The sequence below is a fragment of the Aplysia californica genome, unplaced genomic scaffold (genome assembly GCF_000002075.1).
Source record: "Aplysia californica isolate F4 #8 unplaced genomic scaffold, AplCal3.0 scaffold00049, whole genome shotgun sequence".
NCBI lineage: Eukaryota > Metazoa > Mollusca > Gastropoda > Aplysiida > Aplysiidae > Aplysia > Aplysia californica.
Window position 1 is genome coordinate 1544952 of NW_004797319.1, and position 22414 is coordinate 1567365.

Sequence of the window (22414 nt, forward strand, 5' to 3'; positions counted from 1 at the left end):
ACAGACAGACAGACAGACAGAGACAGAGATAGAGACAGGACAGAGACAGGGACAGACAGAGAGAGAGAGACAGAGAGAGAGACGACGACAACAACAACAACAACAACAACAACAATAACAACAACAACATCATCATCAACAACAACAACAACAACAACAACAACAACAACAACAACAACAACAACAGCAAGAATGGAAACAATTTATTCGAGGAGGACAAGTTGGGTGTTGTTGAGAAAGAAGGAACAAACAATGTCAGAGCATCCAACAACCACCAAAAAATAGGACAAAGGGAGACTGGACTGCCTCACACGTTTGAGGGGCGATGGCCCTTGCGATGTATGTATTTCTTGTGGTCGTGGAGAGGGGCATAAAACAAATTACATGCTCTGTAGCCACACACACACACGCACACACACACGCACACACACACACACACACACAAACACACACACACACACACACACACACACACACACACACACACACATACACACACACATAACACAACAACAACAACAACAACAACAACAACAACAACAAAAACAACATCAACAGCAACAACAAGATTAGCACAGCCATTAACAGAAAGAGAAGATATTAAAAATAATAACAAAAACATCAGTGGGAACATGATACTCAATATCGCAAAAGACAGGATTAGAAATATAAAAAAACACAAAGCAAAATAGCGATGACAACAACAACAGATGCTGTAGCAGCAGCAGCAAAAAAAGAAGAAGAAAAAGAGGAAGAAACAGCAGCAGCAGCAGCAGCAGCAGCAGCAGCAGCAGCAACGGCAATTACTCCACTCACGGCACTCATCTCCGGGTCCCTCACGAAGTGTGTCTGCCAACTCGACTCTAATCGCGATCCTCTCCACTTCTTGACCGCTGTCTGTTTTGGTCACTACAGCCAAAATAGGGTTGATGCCTTTATATCTGAAAATCATCGAAGGTATTGGCCATTCTTTTATATCAATTTGCACTGGCAATGTAATCATTAGGTGATTTTAGCTTTTTGTACAATATTAAATAACTGCCGAGGACTATTCTTTTCTAAAATATACAAAAACATTCAACACGAGGACTATTCTTTTCCAAAATAGACCATACCATGTAACACGTGGACTATTCTCTTTAAAAATACACATGTAACACGTGGACTATTCTCTTGAAAAATACACAAAAGCATCCAACACAAGGATTGACTATTCTTTTTTTTAAATATACAAAAGAATACAACACGAAGGGTTAATTGGGTCGTTTTAATACTGAAAGTACTGATGCAGTGAAGGATACAAATATACCCCCCCCCCTCCAACCACCCTGTTTCGCAATGTTTCAACTATAGTGCGGTCAACAATTCGTTGCACAATTTATCCTCAAATATCTGTTTAACGAGTGAATCAGTGTGAACCATACTTTGCACAGCAGTTTGTATCAATTTGTCTTAACTTAATCATATTTTTCCACGACAATTGAGGCTAGATTAAAAAACTTTTCTTCATAAAATATATAAAATACAACAAATGTTCACGCGAAAAATGGAATTGTTCCCAGCACGTCCTGCTTCTCACAAACACTTTGCGCACGCATATGCCCCCGTCACACCTCACCAATGACACTTTTCAGTGACAAACTTTGTTACAGACATTAATTATAATATAGTGAATACTTTATGGCAAACAAAAGTTCTCAAAACATGCATTCAATAAGCACAGTGTCACGATTAGAAAAACATGACGGACTTGTCCCAGCTGTAAACCTTTTCAAATCTGTAGACAGCACCCAATGAGATTTTTTTTAAATTAGTATTTATTAAGGAATTTTAAAGAATGCCTCTAACAAATGTTTACAAAAATATTGATATGTTGAGACAAATTGTTACAAGCCACTGTGCAAAAACTGGAGAGTTTATGTTGGATAGTTGAGGAGATATTTGACAATAAGTTGCGCCACGAATTTTTTTACCACACTAGAGTGCATAAACCGTTGGAGTTACAGTGAAGCTGCAGCTACGACACCAGATTGTGATCGTCGTAGTACATTAAGACTGGAGTGGGAGGGGGGATAGAGGGATAAACATAAACCTGTTCAAAACGACAACCCATTGTCAGAGAGAAATGGGTCATCTTAAACAGAGGACCCGTTGGACAGTTTCGTTAAATGTTATTGTTTTTTTTACTTGAGGGGGAAATGACACATATATATTACAGGTAAAAGAAGTTACTGGAGGTCGATTTGAAGACTTTCAATGGTTTTCCCGCCTTCTTGAATTTGTCCTATAATGATGGTCCCAATAGACAGGATAATATCATTTACAAAATCAGTACCGAACAAGTGACTAGTGCGAAAGAGAACAAAGAAAATGTATGTGTTGGGGGGGGGGGGGGGTGAAGAGACTGTGTGTGTATATAATATGTGTATGTATGCATGTGTGTCTGTGAATGTGCGAATGTGTGTGTGTGTGTGGGGGGGGGGGGTTAATTTAGTAAACGGTGTTTATGTCATTCATTGTATAGCTCCAGCAAGAAGGATGTAAATGTAAAGATCAAGATTAAAAAGGGCTTAAAGATCTAAATTTTCTCATGATAGAAGCCAGTCATGCAACAAAAACCAGGAACTTTTGCATAGTGAATGTCAATTCATCCCTTCCCCTTCTACCCACCCCCCCCCCCCCACCCCATATTAGAATTGAGATATTAAACGTTACCGGGTCAAGTTATACACCTCGTTCACGTAGACATCACCAGAGTTGGTGACGGCCAAAACCCTTTTGAGAGCCTCGGGATTAGAAGTCACTATGCGGTAGCTGACATTGGTAGGCACTTTCTCTGGCTCTTCCTCCAACCGAACAACCTGCAAGAAGACAATGTGTTCAAGACCAGGAAACTAGGCAACATGTAAAACAACACTGATCAACCAGCAAGGCAAGCAAGCATACAAAAGAAAGCAACCAGCAAACAAAATATAAACCACCCTATCCAAGCAATGAAACCATCGAACCGACAAAACAACTATTGAATACCAACTAACTGAAATAAAAAATCAGTATTCAGCTAACCCACCTGCCAATCAATCGATCAGTTTTTCATAAAAATAAACAAGCGCATGATCCGTTACAGTGATTGTGGCTGATTGCTTGGCCTTTCTTTTCATTTAGTTCTTCGCGTTCTATTTCAAGAACTCATCAGCAATTGTCTTTCAACAACCAACTAGACAACTTACATAACCCACCAGTATTATGAAGCTTGTTCGAAATAAAAGCCATCTATGTTTGATTTTCTCGTAATGTCCTCTGTATATGTATAGAAAGATGGGATGAGAGGATATAGCCTTGTCTGACTTCTCTATTTTATTTTAAAATACAAGTCGATTTAAAAAAAACAGCTTTACAAATTTCTTTCTGAATATCTGCCACAAAAGAATGTTCCAGAATATTATAATTCTTAATAGAAATACTTCTTTAGAAATAATGTTTTGGCATAAAATTTATAACGAAGAAAATTATTTTCGAAGACAGAGACGACTTTCAGAAGATACACCACCCATAGCCACAAAATGCACCAACTTATCTTGAACGGAAAGTTAGAAAACGACTGAGGTTTTTTTTTTTTCTTACTTTTCATTTCAATTTTTATTGTGTCCGTCCCTGAAACATTTTTTTTTCTTATGAACTAAAAGTTTTATTCTGTGATTCCTAGAATCAGTGTTTTACATGTCCTCTTTTAGACTCAACTCATTTTGAATGAGTCGTTGGTAAAGTTCAGTGATGGCCAAACACAAGGACCCGCCAAACCAGGGGTGCTTAAAGCCACACACACTGCACACCTTACAGTAAGGAGTGACTTCTAGAGACAATATGGGGTGGGTGGGTGCCCAGTGGACAGCATTTGTGGACTTTACATATTCTGAAAGGTGAAAATGGGCTTTGCCACTGAACCAAATGCCATCGAGGAAATATTGGCGCTTTTCGAAACGATCGAGAAATCATGAACATGCAGTCATCCTCTGCCCATATCATCAGCGAGAAAAGGAGAATGGTACTGTCGTAGGTGAAGATCTGCCTTGACAATATGGACTGTTGAGGTGCAGGAAAGTCCTAGCTGCAGGCATCGTCTGTGGACAGACGTCCCATGGCACTCGGCTACTGAAATCAGCATCTTGGTGATGTTTAAAGGGTACATGTACGACTTGAAGTGGTCGTTTTCGTTGGACATTTAGGTACTGATTCTCTATAGATCCAAAATGACTATAATATTCTGTCCATGACATAAAATAAAGCCTTGAGGGCACTTTATTAATCTGCCGGTACCTTGTGCAAAACTTACGAAAAGAGCTGGTGGCGAGGTAATGTTCAATAAAAAATAACAGACTCTTTGCTCTTCCTAAACTTAACCATGATTTCAGCAGGCAAAGAAAACTTGTACCTGCAAATTTTTGTTGGCTTGTTAGACTATTATAGTTTGCAATATGATGTAATCATATGGGCTCTTATTTTGTGCTCCCATCTTTGTGAAGCAGTAGAAATTCCTGTATTTTTAATTCAGTCACAAGTGGTCTGTACTACGCAACACATAATGTTGCACTGCTTTCATGCCGGATACTCTGTAATTCTTCAAAAGCTCTGTAGGTGTGCTGTCTTCTTATTTTCTTTCTTTTTCATTGCCTTCTCCCTCTAGACCTCAGGGGTTTGTCAACCTGCAGTGCAGTTGATTTTTACGTGTGTGACCGTTGTTGTTGTTTTTTTAATTGGTAGGGCACCTTACTTTTAGGCAGCCATATTTTTATTTCAAAAATGCTCTACATGTTTTGTTCTGACAAGAGTATTTCGAGACTTGGTGGGAAACAATTTTGAATTTCGCCCGGAAGGTGGCTGAGGCCAACTCTTATCGATATTAGGATGACCAAGACATTTTCAAAGTGTGCAGCTTACATTCGAGTCTTCTGAGATTTTTCGCCCTTATTCTTGATAAGGTGTTCGATGTTAGCTACCCTAAGATAAAGGATGTGCGGAAAAACAGGGACATATAGTTAATATGGAAAGAGTCCGGAGCGAAGGAGAGAGGAACCCGGAGGCTGGGTATGGACGTGTTGGGGGTAAAGGGGGAGGAGAGAATCGGAAAAAAAATTAAGAGGAAAGCAGGTGACAGAGCATGTCCCGTGAACAGCAAAGGATGTGAAAGGAGAAAATTCTAGAAAATAATACATTTTCCGTCCCTGTCAGGTTTCGAACCCGGGCCTTTTTTTAATGAGAGGCGAACACCGCATCTCTAGACCACAAAAACCTCTGGTGGGCCTTCCAAATATCGGAGTTTCCCTTGTTTAACTCCTTTACAGCTTCCACTTCATTGATGAGATGACTTGGCTCAATGCTTTGACTGTAAAGAACTCCAAATTACCGTACTCATGCCATATGTCCAGAGCGTCTCATGTTTCTGTTTGGGAGTTACCTTTTCTGGTGTATGTTTTCGATTGCTAACTTTTCATCTATCCTAACTTTTCTGCGATTGCTACTTGAATACTTGTTTCATGCATTTCAAGATTTCATTCCGCACTGTCCTGTTTGCTGTCCAGTCTTGCAAACCAACAGTCACCCGTTCATAGTGTGTTATTAATTCAAATTGACTGTCATTTTCTGGATCTTTAAGCTTAAAAAGACTGTATCTGACTTTCCTAATTGGCTTGTTTGGTTACTTACTTTCTTAGCTTTATTGGTACTAGAATATGGTCTGTATCACATCCACCCCTCGTCCTGTTGAATGGGTAACATGATAAATTGTATTTTGAAATGTTGAAACAGTTATTGATCATTATAATTGTGAACGATAGTACGCATGAGACCTATAAGACATAGCTTGTATGTGACCTTCACCGCACAAAGCCGTAGGATATATTACAATTTCCACTTATATATTTCCAGAGAAGACGAGTCAGGCTCTGAAATACGCCCAGCTTCAAACCAAACCTCAACAGTGAGCTTGGGAGACGTACAGCATCTATAGGTATAGAACATTCACGTGCGAAATGAAGGAAGCCGTTACCAGTTCCTGGACCTTGAATTAGACATTAACCCGCCATTTTAATGAAACATAAAGTTTCCAAAAAATGCAGAGTATCCAAGGATACATTAAATATACACGTGTATAAGCCAGTTGATCAAAAATGTTCTTGGAGTATTCCCAGCTACGTCAAAGGCATATTAGAATAACAATGATAGGTTGATAAAGCTATAATCAAGAAGAATGGGAGGAGAAATTATAGTTTGCTGAAGCATGACTTCCTACCAGACGTTATTTTGAGTATTTTTAAAAAAGAACAAAGTCTGGCAGCTTTCTTAACATTGTCTAGGCTGATGGAGCACACACCAACAGAAAACAGAGACAAACGTATTGACCAGCATACTGTGAGGCACAGAAGGGAATATGGACAAGGAGCGAAAATCAAACAATATTTTAATCAAACTTACGGGACTTGCAAATCACGTCTATGTTTAAACAGTACCTTCCGATGGAAGGCAATCTTTTAAATTTGACGTATGTGCATTTTGTGCATTATATTCAATACTTAGGTCGCACTTTCTTGTGATGAGCTGTAGGACTATTTGCCAACACTATTTCCCCCACCCTCGTGAAATAAACGGGGGGGGGGGGGGGGGGGGGGGGGGGGGGTAGGAAGTTCTAACAAAGTGAGACTTACTAGACTTCAAAACACTGGACATCTTAATGAACACCATGACATGATCAGACATATCGAAATTTCTGTTTGTTGCAGTAATAAATTGTACTTATCTTTGCATTAGGACAAACTAGTAAGCTTTGAAGAAAATTAAATAGCGCAAACTTCAGTAATGTGAATTACAGAGTAAAGTAGCTTTTACGTGTGTGTGTGTGTGTGTGTGTGTGTGTGTGTGTGTGTGTGTGTGTGTGTGTGTGTGTGTGTGTGTGTGTGTGTGTGTATGTGTGCATACGTGTGTGTATTATAATATGTGTGTGTGTGTATGTGTGTGTTTAAAACCAATTAAATGTCCTGTCACTTTCATCATCTCCACTTTCTCCCTTCATATTTCAGAAAACTGCGTCTTGAGCTCACAAATCATCAAAAGAAAAGAAAAACCACCACCCGGTATGTAAATCATTAGACGCCATGGGTATGGCGGATTTTTTGAAGATCTTTATTAAAATCAATAATCAGCTTTCCCGTCTGCTTCTGGCTCCCCGAGGAGTGAATACCATTGTGTATATTTCCCATTTATGGACGCCAAAGAGCACATACATTCCTTAGATCTCCTTTCCTTGTGCACTGATGGGATGAGGAAACCTTTACAAATTGGCTCACAGGGGAGCAAAGATGCTGTAGGCTTAACAACGCCAAACGTCGATGCAATCATGTTGGCTGTGGGTTTAGGGGGCATTGAAACATTGATTTTTTAGCAGGCAAGTCATTGAGGCTGGAGAGTCACTGTCTTCCCTTGTAAAATAAATCGATAGCTTTCAAGGAAATATTATTGTCAATTCAGCCGTATCCCAGGTATTTGGGCACGCTGCAGACGCATGTGGGATCACAAGGAAAGCGCGGCATTGAACAGTTCCCGTCAGTTTTTGATGTGAAAGATATTTATCTTTCTATTTGACACGCCAAGGCTCGTGAGTCATAACGTGTCAGCTCATCAGACATTTGAAAGAAATCGGAGACTCCAAGGCTGAATATTGTGTTCGTTTACAAAAGAATTGGGCTCCCTATCAGATATACATTAAAAGTAATTTCGAAGATAAAGAATTGGACCTAGTGATAAGAGTAGAGTAAAAGGAAAATAGGAAAGTAAAAATCAGAAGACATCAAAGAACCCAATCAAAAGAATCGAAGAAATCTAGTAGTAAAATTATCTATAAAACTTGAGTAAACGTTGATTACCATAGTAACGGTACTGGGTGTCAGGATTATGCCAACCTTATAGAACCAATCTGTAAGTGATAAAGAAGCCTTATTCAAGCTTCTACGAAAATTATGTCTTCATGGCTCTTCTACCACTTGAATAATTGATTTTTTCGACAATAGGGGTGTCAATAGGTGTGTCAGTATAAGCCTTTCTCTTTGACTGAGGCCAATTGCTTAAGGGACCATACCCTGTAGATGTGAAAGTTGAACTCTTACCAATTTCCATTTTACACGTGTACTCCGTCCGATTTTTCACGACAGCCTAATCATGCAGACTCGATTTGTTGAATAAATGTATACGTTACATAAATGAATGTTTGTCTGCCACACTGATGCCATTGACGTTCAGAATCACGCTCTACTCAAACAAACTAATCTCTGACTAATGAAGACACCAGAGCGTCGCTGCTACATCCGGTAAAAACAGATAGTGTAACCAAGACCCTTACCCAGAATGCTGAACTCACAACAACAAAAAAACCAAATGAAAAAAAAACCCTCTAATAAAGACCAAAAACAACAAACTCGCGTGTCTTGAATGTGTCTATGCTTGTTCTACCTCAGGCTTCTCTGATTAGTGAATTTGTAGAGGGAGAACGTTCTTTTCCACGGAATCTATGAAAGAGGTGGTACGTTTGACAGCAAAAACGGATTTTTTAAAATCTTTTATTTATTTTTCTTCTTTGTAGCGCGCCAATATCTCATGGGGAGTGGTCAATAGATCTGTTATGTACAAAGCCGTTGTTAGTTCTTGTCCAACGCATATGCTATCACTCAGTTCGCAGATTCTTTTGATGTGCTATTTCTTCCGAATACGAGTCAGCATTATTGCATAGGTCTACCTACCTTAAAGTTCTCATTTCAGGTAGATTCAAGGTCAATTTCAGGTATTTGGGCAAAACACCGGCAGAACAAAGACAAATATGAAAGCTCACGAACATCACCTTGGTACACATTGTTACACATGGGCGAGCTTTTCGTAGTATAGTGTAATAAAAAATATATTCAACTTGTGAGCGCATGTGTGTGTGTTTGTGTGTGTGTGTGTGTGTGTGTGTGTGTGTGTGTGTGTGTGTGTGTGTGTTCATATGTTTATGCGTGCAAGATAAAACTTACATAAGTTAAATTTTAATAATGGGTTCGAAACAGAGCAATAAGCGACAGTGGAAGAGAGCAGGTATTGATCTGAGTGCAGGAGTCGGAGGGACCGAGAAAGTATGGGGCGCAGTGATGCTGAAAATCTGGCAATCACTGCCTAATGGACAAAATGTTGATTAAAAAAGAATAATGCTAAATTACAGAACTAATTTTAATAATAAGTGTTTTTATACAGTGACAAGCTTTGATGATGTTCAGCCCAGCGCAAAGAGGTTATAAATAGAATTAATATAACCCAAAGAGGTAATAAATAGAACTAGAGGTCTTAGCTGTGACATCACGAGTGTCTAACTTGAGGGGCGTGTCGCCATTCCGGAGAGAAATAAAAGGCCAGTCGGTGCGCAGCAACATTTTTCAATTATGAATTAATGATACTCTCCGAATTCTTTTAATGTTGATTTCTTTTGCATGTGATTTGCCTATCGCTATAATGTACTCCTAGAGATTTCTGTGATTTACCTTTAAATGAGAAAGATAATCTCCAAATAATGTAAATATGGCCTTGCACACAGAGAGATAATATGGGCTCATATCAAAGTAAAATCTGGAGTACGACAGGGAATGCGTTCTATCTCCCCTTTTTTTCATAATAATATATAGCCGCAATAACGCAGGACGCAAACCAAACTTTTATTTACAGACGACCAATTTCTTATTCATTTAAACCAACAAAGCCTCTAAAATAACACTACCAAACTGAACAACAGCTGCGAGTAATTTAGCATGAAAATAAGTGCATCAAAAACAGAAGTTATGAAAGTGAGCCGAAACCATAGTCCCCTGTAAATCCATGTCAATAGTAAACAATTCAAACAGGTGAAGGAGTTTAAACATCTTGACAGCACTTTTTCTGAAAACGGGTCCTTAGACAGAGAAATAGAAATGCGAACTCAAAAAGCCAATGCTGTCACCTACCAGCTCGCACCCCTACTATCTCATTCAAACATCTCGATGAACACAAAAAGACAGCTTATAACTTCAATATTCATATCAACATTAGGCTACCAGTGCCAGATCTGGACATTAAGGAAAATCCATGAAAGCAAAATGAAATGTCTCCGCCAAACCCTTAACATCACAAGATGATACAGACAGAGAAATGAAGAGCAGCTATATTTCACTGAGGCATTTCATAGAAAGACAGAGATTAAAATAGTTTGGCCATCTGTTACGTATGTAACCTGGCCAGCCAGCCTCGAAAGCCTACAACACCAAGCAATCAGGCTACAAAGGAAGAGGAAGGCCACGCAAAAGGTGGATTGAGGGGGGCAAGGAAACCGCGACCCCAGTGATTTCTTGTTGTATCTCCATTTTTAGTAACAGTGAAAACAGTTCGTAACAAAGAGTGAGTTTAAGAAGATGTCACATTTTCAATGTTTAAAAAAATGGAAATACGACAAGAAAGCACTAATGTCGCGAAACCCTGAGAAAACATTATATCACAATTGAAAGCTGAAGAGCTGGCCTACTAACTGCATCTCAATTCGGGGCTTAATGGCAACAGAGGATGAAAAAGTTAAAGTAAGTAAATTCAGGAAAAAAGATGAATGAGGTGGACCTGATGATCACTTGTTAAAACAGAAATGAACTAATTTTATTTAAATCTTTTGCTGAGCACTGCTCAAACAGTATGTCCACCGCTGATCACAACAAGGCACTCGCATCGGCCATCTGGGATCAGGAATGTGACTGAAAAGCTGCTAGAATCTTCAGCTGCAACTCTAGCATACCTTCAAGGCTAGCTGAATAGAAAAGAACCACTGTCGATGCTGTTGAGATGAGAGAATACAAAGTAGTCCACCAGACGTAACAATCCTCCAATTGGACCGGCGTAAAATTCTGTCTCATTTGCGAAAACGATGCCAAAGAGCATGTGCAACAGCAGCAGACTCCGTGACAGCTTGGCGACAACGATTCAACAAAGTCTGATGCACTTCGACACGTTGCGTCTTGTGGTCAGCTGTCAGCTCTTTTAGGACCCATCGAGCAGATACCTTTCGATAGTACAGCTCACCAAACCCTATCCTATGGACAGTCGACTTTGATAAATGTTTAGCGACTCGGATGTTTTGCGAATTTTTAGGCGCCTGTCTGTATGAATGAGTTCATTAAAGCGACTCTTGTTGTCCTCAGTCTTTGCAGAAAAAAAGGTTCTGGGTGAACTTTGTCATTGCCATCTGTACGCCCGGCTTTGAACTTACAACTCCACTCATATACCTGTGACTTTGCCATTACGTTCTGCCCATAAACTGACTTTGTTGCAGTGTGTATTATTTTAGGTTTGAGACCTTTTGCGGTCAGAAACAGAAAGACAGACCTCACTTCTACCCTTGACCAATATTCCAAGTGGGTAGCCATCTTTGGAGAACTGTTGTGATCATTTGGTTTGTTCGATATCATGGTGCTCATAGGGAAATTACTATATTATGATTGTTTTACAAGTGTGCGGTTACAGAATGTGAAAATATTGAATAGTTTTCAAATTACAGCCAAATTCCGGTTTTCCGTGGGACAGCCCTCGTACGACAGCTACAGATTCGAGAGTTGGCAAGTACCTGCAAAACGATAAATAGGTCCCCATGACGGAGCCCGAGTTTTTAATTTAGGCCTATTCATTTCCTGAATTTAAAAAATGTATTTGACAAAAAGTTCCCGTCCTTCTTTGGCCTTTGTGATTATTCCATTGAGAAACGAAACACATCTGCGTATGCTGTACCTCACAGCGGAAGTGCCGGAAGTGAAGTACTACGTTGCTCCATTGCAGTTGATGTTAATGCACCAATCATTCCTTTCATTGAAAGGGGGCCCAGCTAGTATAATATAATATAACATAATATTACATAATGTAATGTTATATAATATAATATTAACATAACGTAATATAATATAGTGTAATATAATGTAATGTAATGTAATGTAATAATATAATTTAACATAATATTGTAACATAATGGAATTTCAAGTTATATGATGTAATATAACGTAATATAATATAGTGTAATATAATGTAATGTAATGTAATGTAATAATATAATTTAACATAATATTGTAACATAATGGAATTTCAAGTTATATGATGTAATATAATGTAATATAATATGAATGAGTGCGCCTAGAGAACGGTCCCAGTCGTTGGCAAAGATGTGTTTCAGCTAGGAGGTGAACAGGCAAGAAATGTGTCTTTGGTCGTTCCTAAATAGTGTATTCAAAGGAACAAAAATGTTGGTTAATATATTCTATAAATTCTCACAACATGTTACACTCACTGGAGTGTTATAGTCTGGACAACACCTAATGGACAACTTGTCGATCTCATTACACTTAAGTTAAAAGGCGAATCATCCTTATTTTTTTGCACGTGCCTCTGAATTCTAAAAAACCTAAAACATTGCAATTTTCGTGCATATGCGACAATTGATATAAAGAGGTGTTTTCTATATAATCTTTAGTATTTAATTACAGTCTGCGCAGGGATTTTTTATTAGACTAAATACGGTAGTTAAGGAAGGCTATCTTGCTTATTACAGGACCAAATTTTACCAAATTTCACACATATAACAAACATAGTAGGGAGTCTTAAAGTCCGCAATCAAATTTGAGAAAAAAGCTATGTTTCCATGGGTACGGCGGCCATATTGGATTTTGTTGACATGTCTTACGTAATGAATGCCGCACTTATTGCTCTTGGAAATTAATTGTTCTTTTGCATGAGTGTTAACAAATATTATATCTAAAAAATGTTACGTTGTTTTTTTTTGCTAAACGAATTAGAAAATTTTGTATGAATTTTTTTTCCTGAGGTAACATTCAAGTTTGCAAAAAATCCGTGAAAATCCCCACTCCAGACACTAATAGCAAAAATCTATTTCATATATCAAAAATTCAATCGATAAATATTAGTATTATATCTTTTCATCATTCTGTGCAAATGTCACGAAGATTTAATGAAAAATGGTGAAGTTATTCAAAAGTATAAGGGGGCTCTCGTGGCATAGAGGTTAAGGTGTTGGCCTCTCATTCAAAGGTCCCGGGTTCGAATCCGGGTAGCGACCAAACAATTTTCTTCTCTAAAATTGTCTCCTTTCACCTCCTTTCCTGATCTCTATCAATGTTCTGTTGTCTGCTTTCATTTCCACTTAATGCCCCCACCCCCTCACCTCCTTTGTCCCCTCCTCTGGGCTCCTGAATCTTTCTGCAGCCTTTCTACTGCTACTCCTTGGCTCCTCCTCACTGCTGTCTTTCTGCCACACCCCTGATCTTCTGGTAGGAAAGATCTACACCTAGCCTTCTCGGACAGGGGCTAAAAATCACGGAGGGCCCGTGTGCAAGTTGCGCACGTTAAAGATCCCTTGGTGGTCTAAAATCGATAAGAGTAGGCTTCGGCCCCCACCCGGGCAAAATTCAAAATTTCCTACCTACTGAAAATATTAGGTGTGTTCCGCGCGCTCATATGACCTATGCAGTTGCGAGCGCCGTAAAACACTTAACAAAAACAAAAACACAAAAAAGTATAAAGAAAAGTAGCGTTTTGAGAAAACGGCCGATAAAGAAAAATAAAATACTGACTTTATGAGGAAATGGTGGTAACAAACATGCCAGTATGGGGGATAATGTGGTTTTGGGGGGTTCTTATGCCCATGAAATAGTTGTAGGAGTTGCTGGGGAAGCTAAAAAATGCCTACAACACCAATTTCATAATTTTGAGCCGAATTGGGACTTTGGGGGTGTAAGTGATAAGTGTTAGGCTTTTTTTCTTTCTTTTTTTAAATCTACATGTATTTTCTTTTTTAAAAACTGACTCCATTCGCCGCAAGACTGAGTTGTTTTCGGACAAGTGGTTAGTGGTTGACAGTGAGTTTATTTTGATTAGCAAGGAGTAAAAAATTTTCCTATCTTCCGTCATTGAGATGTAAGTGCAAAAGGGGGAGAGGGGGTGGGGCTCTGCCTATAAACCTGAACGAGAGGGGGGGGGGTGTGCCCAGTGACATGCCCATCAGCGCTTCAAATTTAGCACTCTATTGACCCCCGTTTTTGGGTTTGACCAAACTGTATCCTTCCCCCTCCCCTTTCTCTGAACTTTTTGGCTTTGCCCCAGCAGCGACACCCTGTATTGTTTGGTTATAGTATAGTACCGTGCTTGCAAGAAAAAGTGTGCGGTATTGAGTTTTATGAGCAATTAATTACTTATGATTATATAGACAGCACCTCTTTATTTTGTAGCATATGCACAAAAATCGAGATTGTTTAGGTCTTTTAGAATTCGGTGGCGTATGCAAAATATCAGAGAGACTCGTCACCTAGATTCGGTGTAATGAGGTCAACAAGTTGTCCATTTGGTGTTCTCCGGACTATAACAGTGTGCTGAAAATTTGGTCAGATGCCTCCGTCATGTTCCTTCTATTTTGGCGGGGGTTTTTCCTGCAGCCAACATGGCGTATTCAGTTCAATATTGATTTGTACTCTCTTTGTAAAGAGAAAAATATGTTTATGAAATAATTGTCTTAAAAATCATTTGTTTTATACATGGAGATCATGTTTTGTTTGTTAAACAGTGGGTGGGGTGGGGGCTACACCCCAAAAGTCCCGATTCGGCTAAAAATTAATTGCAGGCATTTTTAGCTTCTTCAGTCTCTATTATAACTATTTCATTGCATAAGAAGCCCCTAAAGCCTTATTTCTTCTCATACCGAGCATGTTTGCCCCCACCATTTCCTCATAAAGTCTTTTTTTTTCTTTATCGCCCGTTGTCTCAAATTGCGGGTTTTCCATAATAATATACTTTTTTGAATAACTCTACTACCATTTTTATCCAATCGTCATGACATTTTCACAGAATGAAGAGAAGACGTAATAAGAAATATGTGTCCGTGGAAATTTTGATATGGAACCGATTTTTGTAGTGGTGTCTGGGGTGTACATTCATTTTACGATGAAAATATGGCATTTCTTTATGTATCACAAGCCGGTAGATAAAATGTGCACTGAAAAAACTCTGGAGCTGGGATTTTGTTGTTGTTGGGTTGTTGTTTTTTTCAAAACTGTGTTTTACACCTTGTCTTACAAAATTTAGCATAGTATTATGAATAATATTCTTTCGAAGATTGATTCGATGCACAAAGTAAGACCGATAAGACAGACCGATGGGGGATGATTGATGGTCAACGAGAGACCAGACAGACAGAGGCGCAGAAAGATAATAATATTAATTCATTACAGTCAATCACTCACTAGTGAGTATCTGGTGGCGGCGACATCCATGCGAATTGTGGGCAGATCTCGTCTGATCACCTCGTCACTTGTCTGAGACTGTACCACCAGTCGGTGTATGGCCTGTGGGGAGTGTTTATTGAAATTGACTTTGCCTGAGGCCCATTTTCCTCAGAGACTAAGAGAGTTATTAAAGCAAAATTTACCCTTTGATAATTTCCAGGCATCAATTTAGCTTTCTTAAGGAAGACACAGTGGGAAACATTCATATCAAAGACACGCTTCTCTGTTAAATTCTGATTGTTTTCTCACGTTTTAACTCTATCCTTTTTTCTGAACACCCCAACAACGCGTCTGTGTGAAAACTGTGACAAGCAGAAAGATTAAATAGTCTGCTGCTATACATTATATCTCAATGGATATATTATGTAATATAATGTACAGGGTGATCTACAAATTACAGGGGGGGGGGGGAACAAACAAACAACTGTACAACTGTTTTTACTGAATATCTCGCACAAAAAATTGTACTAGAATGTTGTATTTTTGAACAGACATTGATTGACATAAAGTTCATAAAGATAAACCGTTATTAAGAAAACAAAAACGATCTTAAGAAAAACACACATAAACGCAAATTGCGCCATTTAAAAATCCTTTGAGGTAGGGAAGTTACGACTCGATTCGATTGATTTTTTCCTTTCTTTTCTTTTTAACGTTTAACTTTTCCATCCCTGTAACATATAAACGATATTTCATTTCTTTTATAGAAATAAAAATACAAACATTGCTATTCTAAATTTCTCAGAGCCAGCGCTCTACATGTCCTCCTTTAGATTCGAAACATTTTTGACGTCGTTCGTGGTGGCCAAACAAAAGGACCCGCCAGATCATGAGTGTTTAAAACCGCACACACTGTAAACCTTTCATTACAAAGTGTCTTCTAGATATTAAAGGGGCTGGGTGAGGTGCCCAATAGACAGCATTTGTGGAGTTAACATATCCTAAAAAGTGAAGAAGGGATCTGCCACTGAACCAAATGTCATTGAGGAAATGTTTACACTTTTTCAATATGACCTAGGAATCATAAACACATTGTCATGTTCTGATCCATGTCAACCTCACGAACATGAAAATGATACTGTCATAGGTGAAGATCTACGTTGAGAAAGCGGACTGTTGAGGTGTAGGAGAGTCCCAGCCCGCAGAAATCGTCAGCGGACACACCTCTCATATGGGACTCGGCTATTGAATTATGTATCCTTGTGACATTGAACGGGGTGCGAACTGTGCGTTTTCGACCTGAAGTCGTTATTTTTTCTAGGAATTTTAAATTCTGATTCTCTATATATTCAAACTGAAGGAACATCTCTACCCACGACATCAGAGAAGGACTTGGGGGCACTTTAGCTTTATTTCTGTACTTTTGAGTAAAACTTACGAAATGTCGGGGATGAAGAGTGGGAGGCAAAAAAGCTCTCTGCTCTTTACTAAACTGAACTGTGATCTCAGCAGGAAAAGGAAACTTAAGAAAAAAAAGAAAAAAGTAGCTGCAAGCTTCTGTTTACTTGTTAGATTACTGTGGCTTGGAATATGGCGCGATCATTGTTACTTTTAGTGGCAGGGCTACACAAATGGGGACAAGGCAAAAAGTGGCTTTTTTCTTTTGCGCTATACAGAGCAAAACTATAATGTGGAACAATCTAAAATGAATCTCAGACAAATTTCTTTTGGCTACCAAATATTGTGTTCAAATTTGAAACACAAAGCGACAATGTGGAGGAAATATTTACAACAACAAAAGTAGTACAGCTGTTGGTTGCTTTTTTGTTTGATCACCCTGTACTTCCATTTCTGATAGGAAACGAAAGATGCCTAACCTTCGACCTGAGGAGAGAGGTAGAGAGTAGGAGTGTTCAAGATGTTATCTACAGACTATATTCAGTAGTCTTTAGCTGAATATTTGTACCAATTACTGTCTAAACAATGTTATTACAGGCGTAGGTGCATGAACCTATTAAATAACAACAACTACATCAACAAAACAACAATAATAAAAATAATGATAACAATGGCTGCAGCACCAACGAAAACAATAAAATCAAATCAAATCACCGCTGTAAACTAGCTTTTTTCATCCAACAGTTTAAAACAGTTTATAGAAGAAGTTTGTATATACATGACAAATAATTTTGCAGTCATACATGTAACAAAGTCTGTAACTATCAGAAACACAGCCTACAGGCAATATGACCAGCTGCCCTAATTATTTCTTTTAAAAACAACAAAAATTTGCAAAACACACACTATTTTTCCTCTTCGAACCCGCGAAATGTACAGAGCAAAATGCAGAAAACTAATAAAGTATACCCCCCCCCCCCCCAAGAAAAGAACGAAAGAAAGGGGGTAAAAAACAATGAGAGAGAGGGTGGGGCATTTTAAGGGCGTAGAAAACAACGAGAGGGGCGGGGGCATTATTTTGTAGAGGATCAAGATGTTGTATCCTTAAAAATTTTCCCTCACCATGTTCTTCTTTGGCGTAGCTGTCAGGCTGGGTGTGTAGGTGAGATCCTCTATTGTTACGTCCACCACATACGGGAGGAAAGATGGGTTCACTGGCTTCAGCAGGAGTACTAGGGAAAATAAGATGGGTGGTACGAGTTAAGGGGAGGGACGGATAGATAGGTCGAAGAAAACACTTAAGCGAGATACACACACATACATAACATATTTAAATGTATATATTTATCGTCACCTTGTTTGTTTGGGTATTTCGTGGCGACATAGACCGCGGCTCCATATTACCCATAGCCCATCCACTCCCTTGTCTCCTCTCTTCTCTCTCTCTCTCTCTCTCTCTCTCTCTCTCTCTCTCTCTCTCTCTCTCTCTCTCTCTCTCTCTCTCTCTCTCCCCTCTCTCTCACACACTCTTATAATATGATCATAATATTATCCTCTTGTGTTGAAAGGAAGCGCTCAGCAGGGCTACCAACCTGTTCTGATGATTGTAGCTGAAGGTTTTTTTTTGTCTCTTTCCTGTTTCCACTTCGGTATCTTAAAGAAGTTGCTAGCTTTCAGTGTGAAAGGTGTGGCGCTGTCGTTCAAGGTCACCGCAAACGTGCTAGTGTCTGCCAGGGCCAGAGAGTCAGGGTCATAGGACAACAGTGTCAGCTGAGATGACTTTGGGTTCTGAGGGAAGAGAAATGGTAAAACAAGAAATAATAAAATAGAATAAATAGATAACAAATTGAAATACAGCAATAATTGTTGTCGCCCACGTGCAAGGTTCATTGGCGTACTTTCCTAGGTTCAATTCAGCCAGCTGCAAAGCGCTGTTTAGCAATTAGCACGGACACTGAGTAAATAAAATCGTATGAGCCATCATTCTAACTGCTACACGCAGGTAAATATTGTATTTTAGAAATATTCCTTTATGTAGTAAAAATTTAGTTATATTTGACACAAGAGGAAATATAATATATATATAGATATATATATATAGATAGATAGATATATTATATATATATATATATATTATATATATATATATATATATATATATATATATATATATATATATTCTGGATTCCATTAAAAAAGCAAAGTTTTTAAAAGAAAATCGAATATGCTCTGATCTACAAGATTCTTTGGGACACTAGTGAATAATTGTAAATTCACACGCCAATGCACAGTCTTGTTATTTCTACAAGTACTTTTCAACACAGCAAGGTGAGCCGTGGTTTAGTCAAATGTGTTTTAGAGATGCAACATTTCTCATGAAAGATTTTATTTCAATTAGAAGGTGATAAGTAGCTCCGTCTGAACGAAATCATATTTTGGGGGGGGGGGGGGAAATTGATTTACATTTTAAAAAACTTAACTTCATAAAAACATATAAAATGCTATAATAAATCTCTGTCACGCAAAAAAAAAAGGTTTTGTTCTCAGAACTTCTCTCTTCTCACAGACTTTTTGCGTACTCATATGACCTACGTTATAGCTCCCCAATGACACTTTTTAGTGGCAAACGGTTAAAAGAAACTAATTTTATAGCGAATACATTTTAGAACCAAAGGTTTTCAAAAGTACATCCAATAAGCATAATGCCACGATTAGAAGAAAAAAGATACGAGTTTGCTGTTAAAAGCGATATTGCCCCAGTTGTAAACCGTTTAAAATCTGTAAATTGTATACACACATACCTACCTACCTACCTATCTACCTACCTACTTACCTCCCTACCTACCCGCCCACCTACCTACCCGCCCACCTACCTACCTACCTACCTGCCTACCTACCTGCCTACCTACCTACGTACATACATACATACATACATACATACATACATACATACATACATACATACATACATACATACATACAGACAGACATACAGACAGACATACATACAGACAGACAGACAGACAGACAGACAGACAGACAGACAGACAGACAGACAGACAGACAGACAGACAATTTTTTAGCAAAATAATAATCTTAAAGCTTGAACACTTTCCTCGATTTTGATGAAATGAGTACTCATAATATGTCTCAAATATGTGTCAAAATATTTGCGATTGAAGGAGGTAGTGGTCGCCTCTTGCAGGGGTTTGAAAGAAAATGGTCGACAATGTTTAGTGACATCCAAAGTAGCAGTTTCCTTGGAATCTTCAAATTTGCAATTTTGAATCTTTAATCAACATTTTTCTGCAAATTCACGCAGGAATGGAGATAAAAAGTGTTGGGTTCAAAACAGCAAATTCACAGAAAAACTGCCCAACGAGTAAAAAAAATCTTGATTTCATCGATTTCATTATCAATTTCACCAGCACCTGATTTCAACATGATATATTAATATATTTATGTATATATATATATATATATAAATACCTCGGTGTCCATAAGAAACTTGAAAATGTAATCACCCAATTATCGTATTAAAGCTCTGCTTTACCCAGTCAATCAGCATGCCAATTTAAAAGTTAAATAAATTCTTCATCATCAGACACAATAAATTTTTCATCTACGTTAAGAGATGCCCGGAATATAGCCACTCAAAACTGACCTTTAAGAGGGAGGGGGGGTACAACTGAAGGCTATCTCGCTTATTAACAGGTCGAATTTGACAAAATGCCACACAATCAACAAGCATAGTAAGGAGTCGTAATCAAACTTGAGAAAAAAGTTTTGTTTCCCTGGCTACAACTACATGTCTTACGTAAAGAATACCGCACTTATTGTTTATGGAAATAGATTTTTTGTTTCTTTTTCGCGGGTATTTTAACAAACATTAGATCTACAAATTGGTCTGTTGAATTTTTCTTAAGCGAATTAGAAGATTTTTCATGAATTTTTCGCGAGGTAGTATTCAAGTCTGCAAAAATAAATCCGTGAAAATCCACACTCCAGACACCACCAACAAAAATCTATTCCATATAGATCTATCAAACATTCCACTGAGAAATCTTTAGTCTTACATCTTTTCTTCATTCTGTGAAAATATGAAGATTGAATTTTAAAAATGGTGGAGTTATTCAAAAAGGTATATGGAAAAACCGCGTTTTGAGAAAACGGGAGATAAAAAAAATATAAGATTGACTTTAAGAGGAAATGAGGCGACAAGTAAGCCCGGTATGGGAAGAAATAAGGCTTTAGGAGGTTCTAATGCTGTGAAATAGTTGTAGGAAAGGATGAAAACGCTAAATATGCATATAACTCAAAATCCATAATTTTCAGCCAAATCTGGACTTTTGGAGAGAAAGGAAGAAGAAGAAGAAGAAGAAGAAGAAGAAGAAGAAGAAGAAGAAGAAGAAGAAGAAGAAGAAGAAGAAGAAGAAGAAGAAGAAGAAGAGTGAACATAAGTTAGTGCCATTTCAATTGCGGACAAAACTATTTCAGCTAATATTCGTTGTGACAAGAAGGGATTTTTCTAGGTCATACTACCCTCCTCTCCATCATTGTCATCCTGTGTTACAGCCCCTGACGTTCGAGCATTTGCGACCTTAGTATTCTTTGCAGGCAGGAGAGCATTATCTAATTCATTATTCTTGCAAGTGAATTTCATGGAATTGCAGTCTAGTTTACATTAATAGTTCTCAATTTTGGAGAAGCACGTGTGGCACTGGTGTCTTGTCCAAATGAAGTGGAAATAGTTTACCAGTTACAGGAAGGTTTGTCTTGCGAACTGGAGTGTCAGTTATATTTCGGATCTACATGTCACGCAGTATTATAAGATAAGAGATCTGATAATACTTTATTGTCCCAGAGGGAAATTTTTTTTGGCTGTACAGGACTGTAAAAATACAAAGAGATATGCATAGAAATTGAATTATATTTTACTTTCATTAAAATTCAATATGAAAAGAAAATTAAAGCTGACACTAATATACACATTATTATCACATCAGATACATCATTCAACCACAAGCAGGACTATCGTGGTAAGCATTTTGCTCTATGAGTTGTCCAAACGGTCAATTACGAGGCAGATTTTCAGATTTTTATTCCATTTCTGGCAGAACATAACTAAAAAGATAAAAGCCAAACGCACCTCATAAACTACAAAATGTGTATCGTGCATTGTTTGATTTCGGGCCCATTTTCTCCTTTGGCATTAAACTAGGAACAACCCAGGTTATGAACATAATAGTCAGTCTGTACGTAAAATTGTCCCTCCTGAACGAAATTTCTAGTCAGAAATTTGAACTCCCTGATAAATAATACTCGGCAATCTACCATTAACTATCATACAACTACTACGCTGAGTCAAAAAGTAAAGCAAGTTGTTCGTTATTTTGCACAATTCTGAATCAAATTATATGAGATTCAGCTCACAGGTATTAGCACATGTACTTTAGAACTCGAACTGTTAAAATTTAAGTTTCTTTGATTTTTGCCTGAATGACGTCACATTAAAATGGCTGCCCCCTTGGAGGTTTGTCAGAGGCAAAGAGCTGTGACTGAATTTTTTGTTTTAAAAGGAGAATCCGCCAGTAACATCCAAAAGAGACTTTAAAATGTTTACAAGGACCAAGCTCTAGATTTTGGCACTGTATATAGCATATAGATGGGTCAGACGCTTGAGCAATGAACCGGAATAGTTTAATAAT

The 22414-nt window shown here is 38.2% G+C and overlaps 1 protein-coding gene across 1 annotated transcript in view; it reads right to left on the reverse strand.

Annotated features, from left to right (window-relative positions):
* Positions 1 to 22414, reverse strand: part of LOC101846195 — a gene marked incomplete in the record, with an annotated part of 137170 nt that overhangs the window by 37658 nt on the left and 77098 nt on the right. Inside the window, 5 exon segments of the mRNA XM_013079360.2 lie at positions 817 to 941; positions 2716 to 2861; positions 15327 to 15428; positions 17829 to 17938; positions 18299 to 18494. Coding sequence (XP_012934814.1) covers positions 817 to 941; positions 2716 to 2861; positions 15327 to 15428; positions 17829 to 17938; positions 18299 to 18494 — 679 coding nt within the window.